Source organism: Anabrus simplex, chromosome 1 (assembly GCF_040414725.1).
Source record: "Anabrus simplex isolate iqAnaSimp1 chromosome 1, ASM4041472v1, whole genome shotgun sequence".
NCBI lineage: Eukaryota > Metazoa > Arthropoda > Insecta > Orthoptera > Tettigoniidae > Anabrus > Anabrus simplex.
Genome location: NC_090265.1, coordinates 1560097228 through 1560112555, shown reverse-complemented (window position 1 = coordinate 1560112555; position 15328 = coordinate 1560097228). Strand labels below are relative to the sequence as shown.

The 15328-nt window shown below is 38.5% G+C and overlaps 1 protein-coding gene across 1 annotated transcript in view; it reads right to left on the bottom strand.

Annotated features, from left to right (window-relative positions):
• Nucleotides 1-2044: 2044 nt before the first annotated feature.
• LOC136858518 (mitochondrial-processing peptidase subunit alpha) overlaps nucleotides 2045-15328 on the bottom strand; it is an 82971-nt gene continuing 69687 nt past the window's right edge. Inside the window, exons 9-11 of the mRNA XM_067138120.2 lie at nucleotides 7684-7849; nucleotides 7454-7586; nucleotides 2045-2695 (exon numbers count right to left, since the gene is read on the bottom strand). Coding sequence (XP_066994221.1) covers nucleotides 2517-2695; nucleotides 7454-7586; nucleotides 7684-7849 — 478 coding nt within the window. The 3' untranslated portion in view covers nucleotides 2045-2516. The remainder of the gene's footprint in view (nucleotides 2696-7453; nucleotides 7587-7683; nucleotides 7850-15328) is intronic.

The window sequence follows — 15328 nt, the reverse complement described above, 5'->3', positions numbered from 1 at the left end:
ATGGAATAACCTCACCATGTCGTAGACAACCGGTAAGTTACTATGACCAACACAGTGAACAAATTATTGTTACGACAGACACACAGCCAATGACCACTGCAATAGTGCAGGCCTATATGTCTACTAGTTCAGCCAACAATGATGAAATCAAAAGAATATACAAACAGATAGAAGATTCAATACAATATGTCAAAGGAGATGAAAATAGTTATGATGGAAGACTGGAATGCAGTGGTAAGCCAAGAAAGATGATGATGATGATGATGATGATAATAATAATAATAATAATAATAATAATAATAATAATAATAATAATATTAATAATAATAATAATGTTATTGTTCTTGACTTTACATTCCACTAACTACTTCTGAAGGTTTTCGGAGATGCCGAGATGCTGGAATTTGTTCCCGCAGGAGTTCTTTTACGTGCCAGTAAATCTACAGACTTGAGGCTGACGTATTTGAGCACCTTCAAATACCACCAAACTGAGCCAGCACCAAACCTGCCAAGTTGGGGTCAGAAGGCCAGAGCCTCAACCATCTGAGCTACTCAGGCCAAGAAGAGAAGATACTGTGGTAGGAGAATATGCCTAGGACAAAGGAATGAAAGAGGAACACTTGGTTCAAAAGCCATAAACGGCAGCTGTATACATTGACAAGACCTGGAGACACTAGTAGATATTAAACAGAATTTTGGTTAGGCAGATATTCAGAAATGAGGTGCTGGACTGCAAGAATGCAGGGGTAGACTTGGATTCCGACTACAACTTGGTCGTCAAGAAATGCCATCTGAAGTTGAAGAAAATTGAAGAATACAAACACATAGGATACAGACAGTTGACGGAAAAGAGAGGGAAGGTTTTGAAGGAATATGTTATGCAAGGGCTAAGTGAAAAGGCTGAAAGTATCAATAGATGAAGAGAGCGGACAGTCCTGAAGACTGAGATGAGTAGGGCTGCTGAAGAACGGCAAGGTCAAGGAAGAATCACTGGATATCACAGGTAATACTAGACCTAATTAATGAATGCGGAAGTATAAGTAGGCAAAGATTGAGGAGGGCAGAAAGGAACACAGGTGACTAAAGAATGAAGTAGACAGAAAGTGCAAGACAGCTAAAGAAGAATGGCTGAAAGAGAAGTGCAAGGATGTTGAAGGTTGTATGGTTATAGTAAAGATAGATGCTGCATACAGCAAAATCGAGGAAACTACAGCCATAACTCCTGAGGACTGGAGCTGTCTGTAAGAAAAATTCCTCCCTGGCAAAATATTCTGGAGATAAAATAGTCCCCCATTCCGATACTCTCGGTGGTGGTCATCAGGAATATGACATTCTGCAGCAAGTTGGTGCGTGGAATACTACAAGTTTGAATTGTTGTGGTACTACTTAAGTAACAAAACTTTGAGTAGCAAATTTAAGTAATAATAATGATCGTATGGCCTCAGCTACCATGTGCAGACATGTCTGCTCGTCAATTTCGACGTTCCATTTTACTCTAGGCCCCACTAGATGGCAGACCGAGTAAACCAAAACTCTCTTGGGCGTCTATGGCTGAGATTTAATGAATTTTGTCGGGTAAACACCAAATGTGTCACCAGAGATCTTTTACATGCCGACATCGTACGACATGGAGTGTTGAATGGACTTTTTTCCGCCCTTCAAAAATCCGACTACCTCTGCCGGGTTTGAACCCGCTATCTTGGGATCCGGAGGCCGACACTCTACCGCTGATCCACAGAGGCAGCTAATTTAAGTAATGATTTCTAAAATTAAGTCGCAGGCGGTGCAAATCCTCACAGAATTTCTTGAAAGAATAGTAAGGAACCTTATGGAAAAAAAGGGAAAATAATTATTTACTGAACTTTTCAACCACAGTTTGTTCTTCGTGCCAAATTGTGAAGAAGAAAACCAACAAGGCCTTCTAATTTAAATTACATTTTCCCTTGTTAAAAAAAAAAGTTCAGGAACAGAATGCCATAGTGCACTTGCCCTTATCATTTACAAAAGGAAAAGACAGAAACAGAATATACAAACAACAAAAAAAGTTTTTATTCATAACATTCATGGACAGAACTATGCATTTTCTTTTTTACAAAGAAAAAGTGCAACACATATGTACATGATTTTAATAACAGGAAATTCTACAGAGTTTATTCACATGTTAAATGGAAATATTTATTATCTATGCCAGTTAAAATACAATGTTATACAAATTGTGTTTCAAATATACACAAGCTGTATCTACATGCTATTAGACAGCATCTGGTGGGCAAGATTAGTTTACTCTAAAGGTCCAACAAATTTTCACTTCTTATACTTAACCAAAATTTCTTTTCTTTCAATGAGAAAGATGTCTGAAGACCCTCAGAATAAAAACTAATAGAATGAGTGGATGAACTTTAACATGACATAAACTTGTTTCTGTTTTTAAAGTCTCTTCCTTCTAAAAGGTTTACATAGATAAATAACACAGGTTCAAAAACTTCCTATTCTGAGCAGGTGTAATGACCATTTTATCACCGAAAGAGTGATAACCTTCCAAGTCGGCTAGGTAATTTACCCTCTCGATCTGAAAGACCAGCCTGGATATCTCCCATCTGTGGTATCTTCTGGACTTCACCTCTTGCTGCCAAGGCTGGTTGTGATCGCAGAAGGTTTGAGGCCACTCGCTCTATATCAGCAGCAGTAACTTCCTCTGCAAATAGATAAATATAATTATTTTAAAAAGATTAAAATGATATAGAAAGTGTTTCAGTAAAAGTATGCAAATATTAAACAGAAAATAGGAGATGCTCTACTAAACATTCTGCAATAGGGAACATAGGTCTGAGAACCCAGCTTAAGGAGATATGGGCTAAAACACGTATATCACTATTACTGCTTTTATTTTTATATTATTTACAGAAGTTATTACTGTACAGTATCATATCACTGACAAATCAGATTAAATGTACAATTTTGTATTGCTAAAGACTAAATGTAAATAAATACATGTAAAAATGAGCTATAAATAATCTAGAAAACAGTAATAGTGATAGACATATAATCCCATACCTATCTCCTTAAGCTGGCTTCTCAGACCCTAGGTTCCCCAACCCCCTGTGTATGGAGGCAGTAGAAAAACACCCACGGTATCCTCTGTGCCTGTCGTAATAGGCGACAAAAAAGGGGCCCCAGGGGCCCCAAACTTGGAAGCGTGGGTTGGCGAACACGGGGCCCTTAGCTGAGCGTTGGTATTGCTTCCACTTACTTGTGTCAGGCTCCTCACTTTCATCTATCCCCTCCGACCTCCCTTGGTCAACTCTTGTTCTTTTCCGACCCCAACGGTATTAGAGCACTTGAGACCTAGGAAGTGTCATTTTCACGCCCTTCATGGCCCTTGTCTTTCTTTGGCCAACATCATTTTTTGAAGTGTCAGGTCCCTTCCATTTTTCTCTCTGATTAGTGTTATTTAGAGGATGGTTGCCTAGTTGTACATTCTCTTAAAACAATAATCACCATCACCACCCAGGCTCTCCATGTCAAAATGTTCAGTAGAGCATCCCCTATTTCCTGTTTACTTTTTTCACACTTTTACTGAAACATCCTGTATTTACCTTTGAAATTTTAGACACAGCATAACATAATACTATAATAATACTTCATATTAAGGCAAGTAATAGTAACAGTATACAGTAAACCCGCATTAATAATACTGTTATCATTATTTTTACATCCGACTGACTACTTTTTTGGTAGTTTTCGGAGACACCAAGATGCCAGAATTTTGTCCTGCATGACTTCTTTTACATGCCAGTAAATCTACCGACAAGAGGCTGACGTATTTGAGCACCTTCAAATACCATCACAGACTGAGCCAGGATCAAACCTGCCAAGTTAGGGTCAGAAGGCCAGCACCTCAACTGTCTGAGCCACTCAGCTCATCTGAGATGTTTCTACAGGGGACAAGGAAAGAGAACATGTTAAGTGGGAAAACATACTATTGAATACACGTATAAGAAATATTCAACAAGGATACAGAAACACTTGATAGGTTTTTTCAACACGAGTACGCTTTACATTGTGTGTTTGTGGGTACAGTGAAGTTTCTAAAGATGAGAGGAAAGTATTGAAAGATGTGAAAAACCCGAGAGAACAAACACAAAATCCTTTTCCACTGGGGCTTATAAAATAACAACAGTGTATTGAACAGCATGAAAAATAAAATGGTGTCATCTTTCCCTTTGGGAAAATCAAATGTCTTTCAATAAATGAAACTCAAACTGATAACCATCTGGAATATTGCTGCACATTCTGATACAAAAGGTACGGTAATGGTATTGATAATAGTACAGATAAGGGATACATTTCGTGGTTTGATCTGATAAAAGCCAGGCAATTACAATCATTAGTGTTCTTAGGAAACAACACATAATATCAAGAATATTCATTACAGAAAACATCCACTATAATGGCACTATGATACAACAACGGTATATACAGAATACAAGAATCGCGCTGATGTCAGGAAGAAGTGATGGAGTCAATCTGTGACAGTGCAAGTAACTCGAATGTCCACAAAAACTTTCATTTTGTGCTTTCATGCTTTTAAAATATCATAATAAGTTAATATATTTTTACTTTCGCAGGCATATCATGCACAATTAATAACAGCAATACTTAACATGTGTTCAGTTTGATGGCTGAGCTGATCTGAATGAATGTTACTTTGTAGGACAAATCCCATCAACTTGGTAAAATACAAAAAGAAGTTTAGGCCCTGTATACCTGTCTAACACAGTGAATTCTGTCAAATCAGGAAATTTAAGCATCCGAGAAGCATATCATAATTCTTAGTTGAGTTTTTCAAAAGTGTGGGCATTTCCAAGAATCTCTATTGTGATTTAGACGTCTTGACGATTAAAAGCTCCGTCGAAATTGTTAGAAATCACCTTTATAGTACTGCATAAGGTTAACTCCAGAAAACTCTCCATGGTTAAACATGCATTCAATATTAAAGTGTCATATACACTTTGTCAGAGTTAGGCAGCCTATAATTGTACAAAGTACAAATAAATGAAAATAACAATTCGGTGTGCCCTACATGACCCTGAGTGAAAAAAAAAAAAGTATAAATACAAGCTTAAGAGAAAAAAAAGAGAAGAGAAAACTCCGACTGAAGGGCTATTGACATGTGCAAAGTAGTTTCCCTCTGAAAGATAATGTTAACCAAAAGGTAACTATCTCTACACGATAGGAAAAATGAAAGAACGATTCCTGGTTCCATGAGTTTCTTGGAATAAACAAGGAACCGAGTGTGTGGCTTGATCAAAATATAAAAAGGGTCAGAGCAGCTGTCGCATGTGGTTTGTTGACATGTATTTCCCTATTTCCCCATATTGGATAAGTCATTTGATAGGTCCCAACTACTAATATCATTCATTACTGTACTGGGGGCACACCTTCTCCGTCCTGTTGAGCTGCGCGCCTTCTAGAAGGCTATCTGTGCTAGGAATCTCGAACTAATGTAACTCTAGATACTTGGACCTTCAACCATCAGATGTGTCTACTATCGAGGAGAGAGAGAGTGAGTGTGTGTGTGGCGTGATTGGGAGGCAGGGGTGCCTGCCCTTGTTTGGAAGGCCCAACTACTCAAGGCAACGGCAGAAATTTCTAAACATGTGATAGCTCTAGGCAGATAACTTGAGGGGAAGGTTTCAAACTTCTTTTCTTAATGTAAAGTCATTGTGTAAATGTAAATTCTCGACAAGTCTGTTCCCTGCTGGGAAATGTCTAAATTAAGGGAATAAAGAGTGTTCATCCCCTATTAATTCCCATTCAACTTGGTATGGGGTGACTAAGATTTTCTAAACCTCGAAATTCTTCACACTGCTTTGGTACTTAATATTTCACATCAAGTCATCCCTCTGTAGTATAGACTTAGCCTCTGCTACTTTGGGCCATAAGCCCATTTAGGATTTTAAGTGTTCTCCTAAAAGGAGTGCAAGTGTTTCGCCTCCTAGCCTTTTGTTCATGGTCGTTTGTGTTAAATCTTTTATTTTTAGCATTAAGGCCATTTAGTATGGGCACTCATCGCCCCTGTTTAAAGTGTAATTACTGACAGACAAATGTGTAAATGACTGTTGAGCAGTCCGACTCGTTGGCTGAATGGTCAGCGTACTGGCCTTCGGTTCAGAGGGTCCCGGGTTCGATTCCTGGCCGGGTCGGGGATTTTAACCTTCATTGGTTAATTCCAATGGCTCGGGGACTGGGTGTTTGTGCTGTCCCCAACATCCCTGCAAGTCACACACCACACATAACACTATCCTCCACCACAATAACACGCAGTTACCTACACATGGCAGATGCCGCCCACCCTCATCAGAGGGTCTGCTTTGCAAGGGCTGCACTCGGCTAGAAATAGCCACACGAAATTATTATACTGTTGAGAAGAAGCGACTGTAAACACAATATTTGAAGTTTATCAGGCGTAATTTTGTAAGAAGCTTGGGTCTCCAAGAGGCTAGGTTGTAGGAACTTTTGGAGCTCAGTCTCCTAGAATGAAAATGAGTGGAGCAAACATGCTCTTGTAAAAGTGTACCTGTTTTGAGCTATATTGCTCAACCCTTGCAAACTATTGTGTCAATTATTTTCTCTATTGTACCTTATTTTTTGACTTATAGTCTGCTGTTGTTACCCAAGTTGACAAGCTCATCATAATATTGTTGTTGTTAATTCAGATTATCTATCAAATTTTAAAATAAAATAAAAAACAGGAAAGAAATAAAATTTCACAATTTGGTGCTCTAAGTTATGCTCTTGTCATTTCCCTGTCCACCCATTCACCCCAGCACCTTGTTACAACTCTGCGTTTCACAAAATCCCCAGAACAATTACGATGAGAATAAATTTCAAAAACCTCAATTACTGATATTGGGTTTATCAACATTTGAGACTTAAAACGAGATTCAGTGAAAAAGAAATATGTGATCGCAATGGCTTTGATCAGTCTACTGTTACTTAAAACAAGCAATGTTGAAGAATGAAGATGATGGCAATTACTTAAGGGCTAGAATTGAGGTATTCCAGATATCAAAACCATAAACTAAAATCCTATGAAAATGTTTAAATATTTGTCACTCGTGTTAATGGTATTTTCAGAAGTAACCGAACTACAAGGAAAAATACAACAGCCTAGTGAGTATGACTCATCTTCTAGTTACATTGACGGTCATTTAAGATATGGGAGGCATCACCCGCCATGTGAGGTAAATGGGTTAACCTTACACCCTCTGGTTTGTTTTACAAATTAGTTTCTAGAAATCAGCTGAAAATGAAATGACCTAACATTTTAACAATAGGTTATTAATGTAAATAATAATAACAAATTTAAGTCAGAAGAGCTGACTAGTAATGAATCACTAAGAGTTCAAAAAGCAAATTCCAGAAATAATGCAAGTTTTGAAAGTCTTACCAATAAGTTGAATGAAATGCTCAGGCTTCTTCCTTTCTCCTGTAGCAAGTACTTGCCGACCTATATCCTCGAATACAACAGGTCGTGCTTCCAAGTTCATAAGCAGCATAGACTGCAACTGAGTCTTTGCTCGCTGAAAACACAAATTATCTTTACTAGCTGCTGTATACCTAAAATAATTTCCTTTAATTCCTGATACATATTAGTTATTATACAAGATTTCTACAAACCTGGAGCTCAGAACTGCCAATCTTGCCTGCCATTCCAACCATTTCTCGTACCAATACATCAACTAGATCTCGGACATGAACTGGAGGAGCACTCGCATGGATACAGAAAAGGCCAGTGTCTGCATATGCATGATTATATGCAGTAGCACTGTACATCCAGTGATACCTACAAATGATTTAAAAAGAATATATACTTTTGAGTCTTACAGAAGAATTAATGCAAATCACACTTTCAGATAAAAATATGGTCAAGGTAGGCACAGAATTCAAAAGCAACTATCATCTTCTTGTTCATCAGTATTTATCCTGCCTAGTAGCAGGGTCAGCAACATAGCCTCCACCTGATTTGATTGTGGGCCATGTTGGAGGCATGGATTTACACTGTTAATATTTTCTTCTTCTTTTTTTGCAAGTTATTTTACGTCGCACCGACACAGATAGGTCTTATAGCGACGATGGGGCAGGAAAGGGCTAGAAGTGGGAAGGAAGCGGCCGTGGCCTTATTTAAGGTTCAGCCCCAGCATTTGCCTGGTGTGAAAATGGGAAACCACGGAAAACCATCTTCCGGGCTGCCGACAGTGGGGCTCGAACCCACTATCTTCCAAATACTGGATACTGGCCACACTTAAGCGACTGCAGCTATCGAGCTTGGTACTCTTAATATTATTGTGTAGCGTTTCTTTTCCATGAATTCTAGTGTGTAAGCCATCTTTGCAATTTTATCAGCTTCTATTCACAGTACATATACAGCTTCCAAGCATTTTCTCCTGGATCGCTCCAATATCAAACAATTTTCCTAGGTCTATGCTGGAAATATTATCCAACTTAAAAAAACAGACGATTTTCTAAGCATCATAGTCTCCATAACGGGCCGATGATCTAGATGTTAGGCCCTTTAAAATGACAAGCATCAGTCTCCATGACATTTAGACAATGTTATGCCTTTGTTATGAAGCTGGCACAACCTTCTGCACCATAGACAGTGACAGACCAGATGAAAGCACAATAGATCTTCGATTTGAGGAAGTCTTCCATCCAACATTCATCATTTAGATTACATTAATCCTTGCACTGACCTCTTTAATACATTGACTATCACCAGCACCGCATAGACTCAAGATACTTTAATGTTATCATATGCTGCACGTCCTTATCATCAATTGGAGTGTTCTAATTCCAGGAGGGACTGATGTTATATATTCACTTTTCTTTTGTTGAGTTGCAGGCAATATTGCATCAGCTGATTGTACCATTCTTGGCTTTGGAGATAAAGCTTGTTTGCCACACCTAAAATTACATCCAGCAAGTATTGGCTCATGAAGGTCAGTCGTTAAGAGTTCATTACAAGGAAGAATAGAAGTGGTGATAGAGCCAGGCTCTCTTGCTCTTGCTGGGCCTCAAATGTTGCTTCTTAGAACTGTATAATGCAGATGTATCCACCTGACTCCGGGACACTACATTGTCGAAGTAACAACATTTTAATCTGATGCCATTCAGGCTGCCTGAACATCAATGTTGATGTTCCATTTCACTCTACTAGACGACAGAGTAAATCAAATCGCTACTGGATGATCTATGACTGAGTTTTAATTAATTTTGCTGGATAAAAACCACATGTAAGCCGGCACTGTGGTGTTGGGGTAGTGTGCCTGCCTCTTACCCAGAGACCCAAGGTTCAATTCCCGGTCAGGTTACGGATTATTACCTGGATCTCAGGGATGGTTCGAGGTCCGCTCAGCCTACGTGTTTACAATTAAGGAGCTATCTGATGGTGAGATGGCAGCCCCAGTTTGGAAAGCTAAGAATGACAGCTGAAAGGATTCTTAGTGCTGACCACATGACATCTTGTAACCTGCAGGCCTTCAGGTTGAGCAGCGGTCGCTTGGTAGGTCATGGCCTTTCAGGGCTATTGCATCATGGGGTTTAGTTTGGAAACACCCAATGTATCACTAGCGATCCTCTACATGTCAACATCGTATGACATGAGGAGTGTTGATTGTACTTTTTATTTCTGCCCTTCAAAAATCTGACTACCTCTGCCAGGTTTGAACCCATGATCTTGGGATCTACAGAGGGAGCTTATTGTCAAAGTCTCACTGTCTCCACGACATTGTATTGTTGAAATAATAATAATAATAATAATAATAATAATAATAATAATAATAATAATTGGATAACCTCAGCTAGTGTGTGCAGACATTTTGATGCCATTTAGGCTGCCTGAACATCAGTTTTGATGTTCTGTTTCACTCTACTAGATGACAGAGTAAATCGGATCACTACTGGGCAATCTATGGCAAAATTTTAATTAATTTTTTTGGGTAAACACCAAATGTTCACATGTCCTACATGCTTGCATTGCATCTGTCTTCTTCTTTCCACCTTCTTCACTGTAGCACCCACTGCGCATCTTCTCAGATTTCTTCTTAGTGTCTCATGTGGTTTGAGGGCCTTCTCAAGGTCCACGAAACCAAGGTTTGATCTGATCTTTCATGTCATCTCTTACTATACAATTGCCTAAGTTCACTCATTTGCTAGAACTGAAGCAGGTAAATGAACACGACCACCACTCCTTCTATGATAATCTCTCTGTAAAGCCGGACAAGTGAAAAGTTTGCAGAGGAGCTCAGTAATCAAGTTGCACAGTATAAATTTAATAAAATGCAATTAGGAAGCATTGATGTAATAAAATTCAGCTGAATAAACTGTAATAAAATGTGTGTTTGAATAAAACTCCAACATAACAAAAGCTTCTATCTTAAAGTGAAATCTCCTATGTGTAATTTCGTGGAAACCATAACCTCGTATGTGTCATTGTAATGAAATTAAAATCCACAGCCTGTTTCCAGTCATTCGACCGGGTCAGAAATGGAACAAATGAAGCCCCATCTAGCGGCGAGGATAGGAATTGTGCCGGCTCCCGAAGCCTGTCGCACTCCTCTGGAGCAATGATTAATGAATGACAGATGAAATGAAATTATATTGGAGAGTGTTGCTGGAATGAAGGACGACAGGGAAAACCGGAGTACCCGGAGGAAAACCTGTCCCGCCTCCACTTTGTCCAGCACAAATCTCACATGGAGTGACCGGGATTTGAACCATGGAACCCACCGGTGAGAGGCTGGCATGCTGCTGCCTGAGCCACAGAGGCTTCTGTCAATGTAATGAACAAAAATTACACATGTGGTCAAATAATTGATATTACTGCAGTTAAATGGTACAGGTTATAAAAAGACAGGTAGAGAAGGGAACTAGATTACTTCAATTATTATGAAGGTGTAAGTATTATTATATGAAATAGTTTTTTGTCTCTCCTGAAAAATTTGTTATTTTGCACATAGGAGGTTTGTTCCTGGCAATGACGATATATGGGTTTGGCAGACGAGGTATGGCATTCAATAACGTACTTATACGTGTTTGGCGTTGAATGGGTTAAAAGTTACTTTCATCCTTACAAAATTGTAGGAGTTAAACAATCTATTTTGTTTGGAGACCTTGTGAACAATCCCAAAATTACAATTTAAATTTAAAGTGTTTTTTTTTTTTTACCGCAAAAATCACTTATAGAGGGCAATCAGCTGGAGATAAGTATATAACATTGCAGACTTTTTGTATAACTTTTTATGATCTACTATTCATACACTTTGCAGTGGATTAGTTTTCATCCAACAGGCTGTTGTGCAATCAGCAAAAAACTCAATTTCTCACACTAGGTTTATCAAAAGATATTGAAAGTAAGTAAGTAAGTAAGTAAGTAAGTAAGTAAGTAAGTAAGTCAGTCAGTCAGTCAGTCAGTCAGTCAAACTTTGGGTTTCCATACTGATGCCAAATTGATCTGGGAAACACACATTTGTAAAAAAAATATCACGAGTGACCTATTTGATAAGAAAATTGAGGGATTTAATTAGCAGTGACTAACTAAAGATGGCATATTTTGGTCTCTTCCAGTCACACATTACTTATGGGCTGTTATTATGGGGGCATTCTTCTTACGTATATAATATTCTTCTAATACAGAAAAAGGTTGCCCGCACAATGTGTAGGGTTGGTGCAGTTGACCATAGTCAGCCTCTCTTCATTAAGCTTAAAATACTCACAATTATAAATTTGTATATTTATGTCTGTCTCTTTGACATTATGCTAAAAACAACATATATGAATTCAGTACTCGGGGCAAAGCAGACATTTGACATCCCAATTCATAGGCTGTCAAAAACTGCTCATTCACATAAATTCAGTTGTTTATGACTATTTAATATAATACATTCTGCACGGTCCACTCCTTTAAGCAATTTGAAAAGGAAATTGTATGATTGGTTTTACAAAATTAATTTTATAATACCTCTGAATTCTTAAAACTGTATAATGTTAGTATTAAGTTTTAATAAAAGGTGTTCGTGCGTTTAGCCTTGTTAATATTAAATACTAAATTATTATCAGCTGATGAAGCGTATTTCGTTGTATATGGTCAATGGCAAATAAAGATTCTTGATTCTTTTGGTTTATTATTGAGGGTTCAGGCAGCATACGTGAAGAAAGTGCTCAGTTGCAAATCGGACCCTGATTCCTTGTTACAACCATGGTAGGCGCAGAACCTACTATCAACATTTGATAAAAGCAGACATTTGAAAGATTCATCACTGGTATGAGGACCGTGCGACCAGCCCAAAGTTATTCAGAGTCATCAAGGCAAACTGACGTAGCTGGGACTCTCTTAAGGTACCCGAATGCTAGGCACAGGCAAACAGCAGGAGTAGCCGTGACTATCTTAAAGGTAACCAGGTGCGGGTAAACGGCAGGGACTCATCTGAGGCCCCGTAATTGGAATGAGTACACTTTAAATCCTTTAATGAGTATCCAGTGAAGGGCAAGTCTGGTGCCCGCAGCTGTGGTACTTCCAGCTCTAGTAGCATATATTAAAGTGCTGTGCTCGATACGGAATCACCTACAGTGCCCAGATCCACCACCTTGGGCCTTCTTTCCTTCTTTCTTTATTTATTTATTCACTTATATATTTTTTCTTCCTTTTTTTTTTTTTTTTTTTGCTAGTGGCTTTACGTCGCACCGGCACACACAGGTCTTATGGTGATGATGGGATAGGAAAGGGTTAGGAGGGAGAAGGAAGCAGCCATGGCCTTAATTAAGGTACAGCCCCAACATTTGCCTGGTGTGAAAATGAGAAACCATGGAAAACCATCTTCAGGGCTGCCGACAGTGGGATTCGAACCCACTATCTCCCGGGTGCAAGCTCACAGCTACGTACCCCTAACCGCACGGCCAACACGCCCGGTTTTCTTTCTTTTCATTTATGTTTTGTTGTCATCAATACATATATGATGCTGTAAAATTTGTCTTTTATATATGTACCCAATCGTAGTGCTTCTGACACCACAAATAAATAATTTGTATTCTGAGAATACTGTCTCAGACTTCTTAATTATTCCCATCAACAAAACTAACACAAACTGCCAAAATTCACATGAGTTGGTTTCTTTGCAAAACCATGGTCTTGCATGCAGATATTTATTTTCCAGTTCTTCAATGCATGTTTTAGCAGAAGAATTGGTTTAGATTACTACCAAACTTTCAACATCATCCTTTAGAAATAGTCTGTAATGGTCAACTGCACTCATCTCTGGTAATAAGCCAACCCTTTTCTTGTGAGGCACAACTGGTGGGATTTCAGCAGGACATATCAGATCAATTGGATTCAGGAGGTCAGTTAGATTGCATAGCCATAGATCTTTCCAAAGCCTTTGATACAGTGGAACATGGAATATTATTAAAGAAATTGGAGGGAATAGGACTGGACGTAAGGGTTACACGTTGGATAGAAACATTTCTAAATTCAAGGGTTCAGAAAGTCAAAGTAGGAAATAATGTATCACAGGAAGAGAAAGTTTGGAAGGGAATTGCACAGGGTAGTATAATCGGTCCATTACTTTTCTTAATATACGCAAATGATTTAGGGAACAATAAACATCAAAAATAAGATTGTATGCAGATGGCATAATTGTTTATAGCGAAATAAATAACACTGAGGATTGTTCAGAATTACAAAGGGACCTTGAAAGTATCCAACAATGGGTTGAAGAAAATAATATGAAGATTAATGGAGGCAAATCAACCGTTACAACTTTTACAAACAGGAGCTTTAAAACTGAATTTGAATATACTTTGGATGAGGTAGTTATCCCAAAAGATGGCAAGTGCAAATACTTAGGTATGAGATTTGAAAGTAATTTTCACTGGAAGGGTCATGTTGATGACATTGTTGGGAAAGCTTACAGATCGTTACATGTCATAATGAGGCTAGTTAAAAGATGTAATAAAGAATTAAAAGGAAAAAAAAGTTACTTAAGTACGGTTCATCCATTATTGGAATATGCAAACAGTGTTTGCAGTGGCGACTCGTGAAAAAATCGTCCTACGTGCTACAAAAAACAAGCTAAATACGCTGTTTTAAATCTGCATATTGCCATGATGAACAACGCATACTTCAAACTTGGTAATAATAATAATAATAATAATAATAATAATAATAATAATAATAATAATAATAATAATACAACTTTTCTCACAATTTATAACTCAGATCTTCGACAACTGTCTACGAGATAAATAATTCATTGGAGAAATATTGTTTTTACTAACCTAATGGCGCAACTTACATCAGTGCAAATAGAATCGTGGGAATATAGATCCCCACTAAGAACACTAATTTAATTTCACTTTATATACATTGCAGTGGATAAATAATTTGATAAATCTTCGTATAAACTTTAGCACTAACACAATGACAGAAAAAACACGCACCAGTAATATAACCGTGAGAAAACAGCTAATGACGGAACTGAATAGAGTGAAAAAGGAAGCAAAAGAGAATTATATGAATGGCATACTTCAAGAGGGTAATGACCACAAAGGGAAATGGAAAAAGCTGTATTCATATATCAGGAATCAAAACCGCACAAAGCAACTGAAAGAGCTGCCAACTGATTCATTGAGACCTCCCCTATTACCAGAGTAAATGTCCGGCTCCATGGCTAAATGGTTAGCGCGCTGGCCTTTGGTCACAGGGATCCCGGGTTCGATTCCCGGCAGGGTCTGGAATTTTAACCATCATTGGGTGTACGTGTTGTCTTCATCATCATTTCATCCTCATCACGACTCGCAGGTCGCCTACGGGAGTCAAATCAAAAGATCTGCATCTGGCGAGTCGAACATGTCCTCGGATACTTCCGGCACTAAAAGCCATATGCTATTTCATTTCACCAGAGTAAATTACATTGTAATGCGGGATAACATTTAGGGTCAGTCAAAGATGCTTTGACTCACCTACGAATTCCTTATTTTTGACACAAAAGGAAGATGGATATTTTAATAAGCATGTGTGAGATAGATTGCCTCCACTTATGCTTTACTTTCGAGCCCAGACGATGCTACTCTCTAGTGGCAGATTCGCTTACCACGTTCAACATAAGCACGGCCAACTGGATCCCTCGCTGCGCTCCAAGGAGCTAGCTAGAGCGACGCATCAAGTCGGCCGTGAACATAAGGGTAGAAGGAGACATCGAGTAATTCTACCCCCTTGCGGGAGAGGAAGTAACTATAAACGGGATCAGTGAAAGTTGATCCCGGTTTA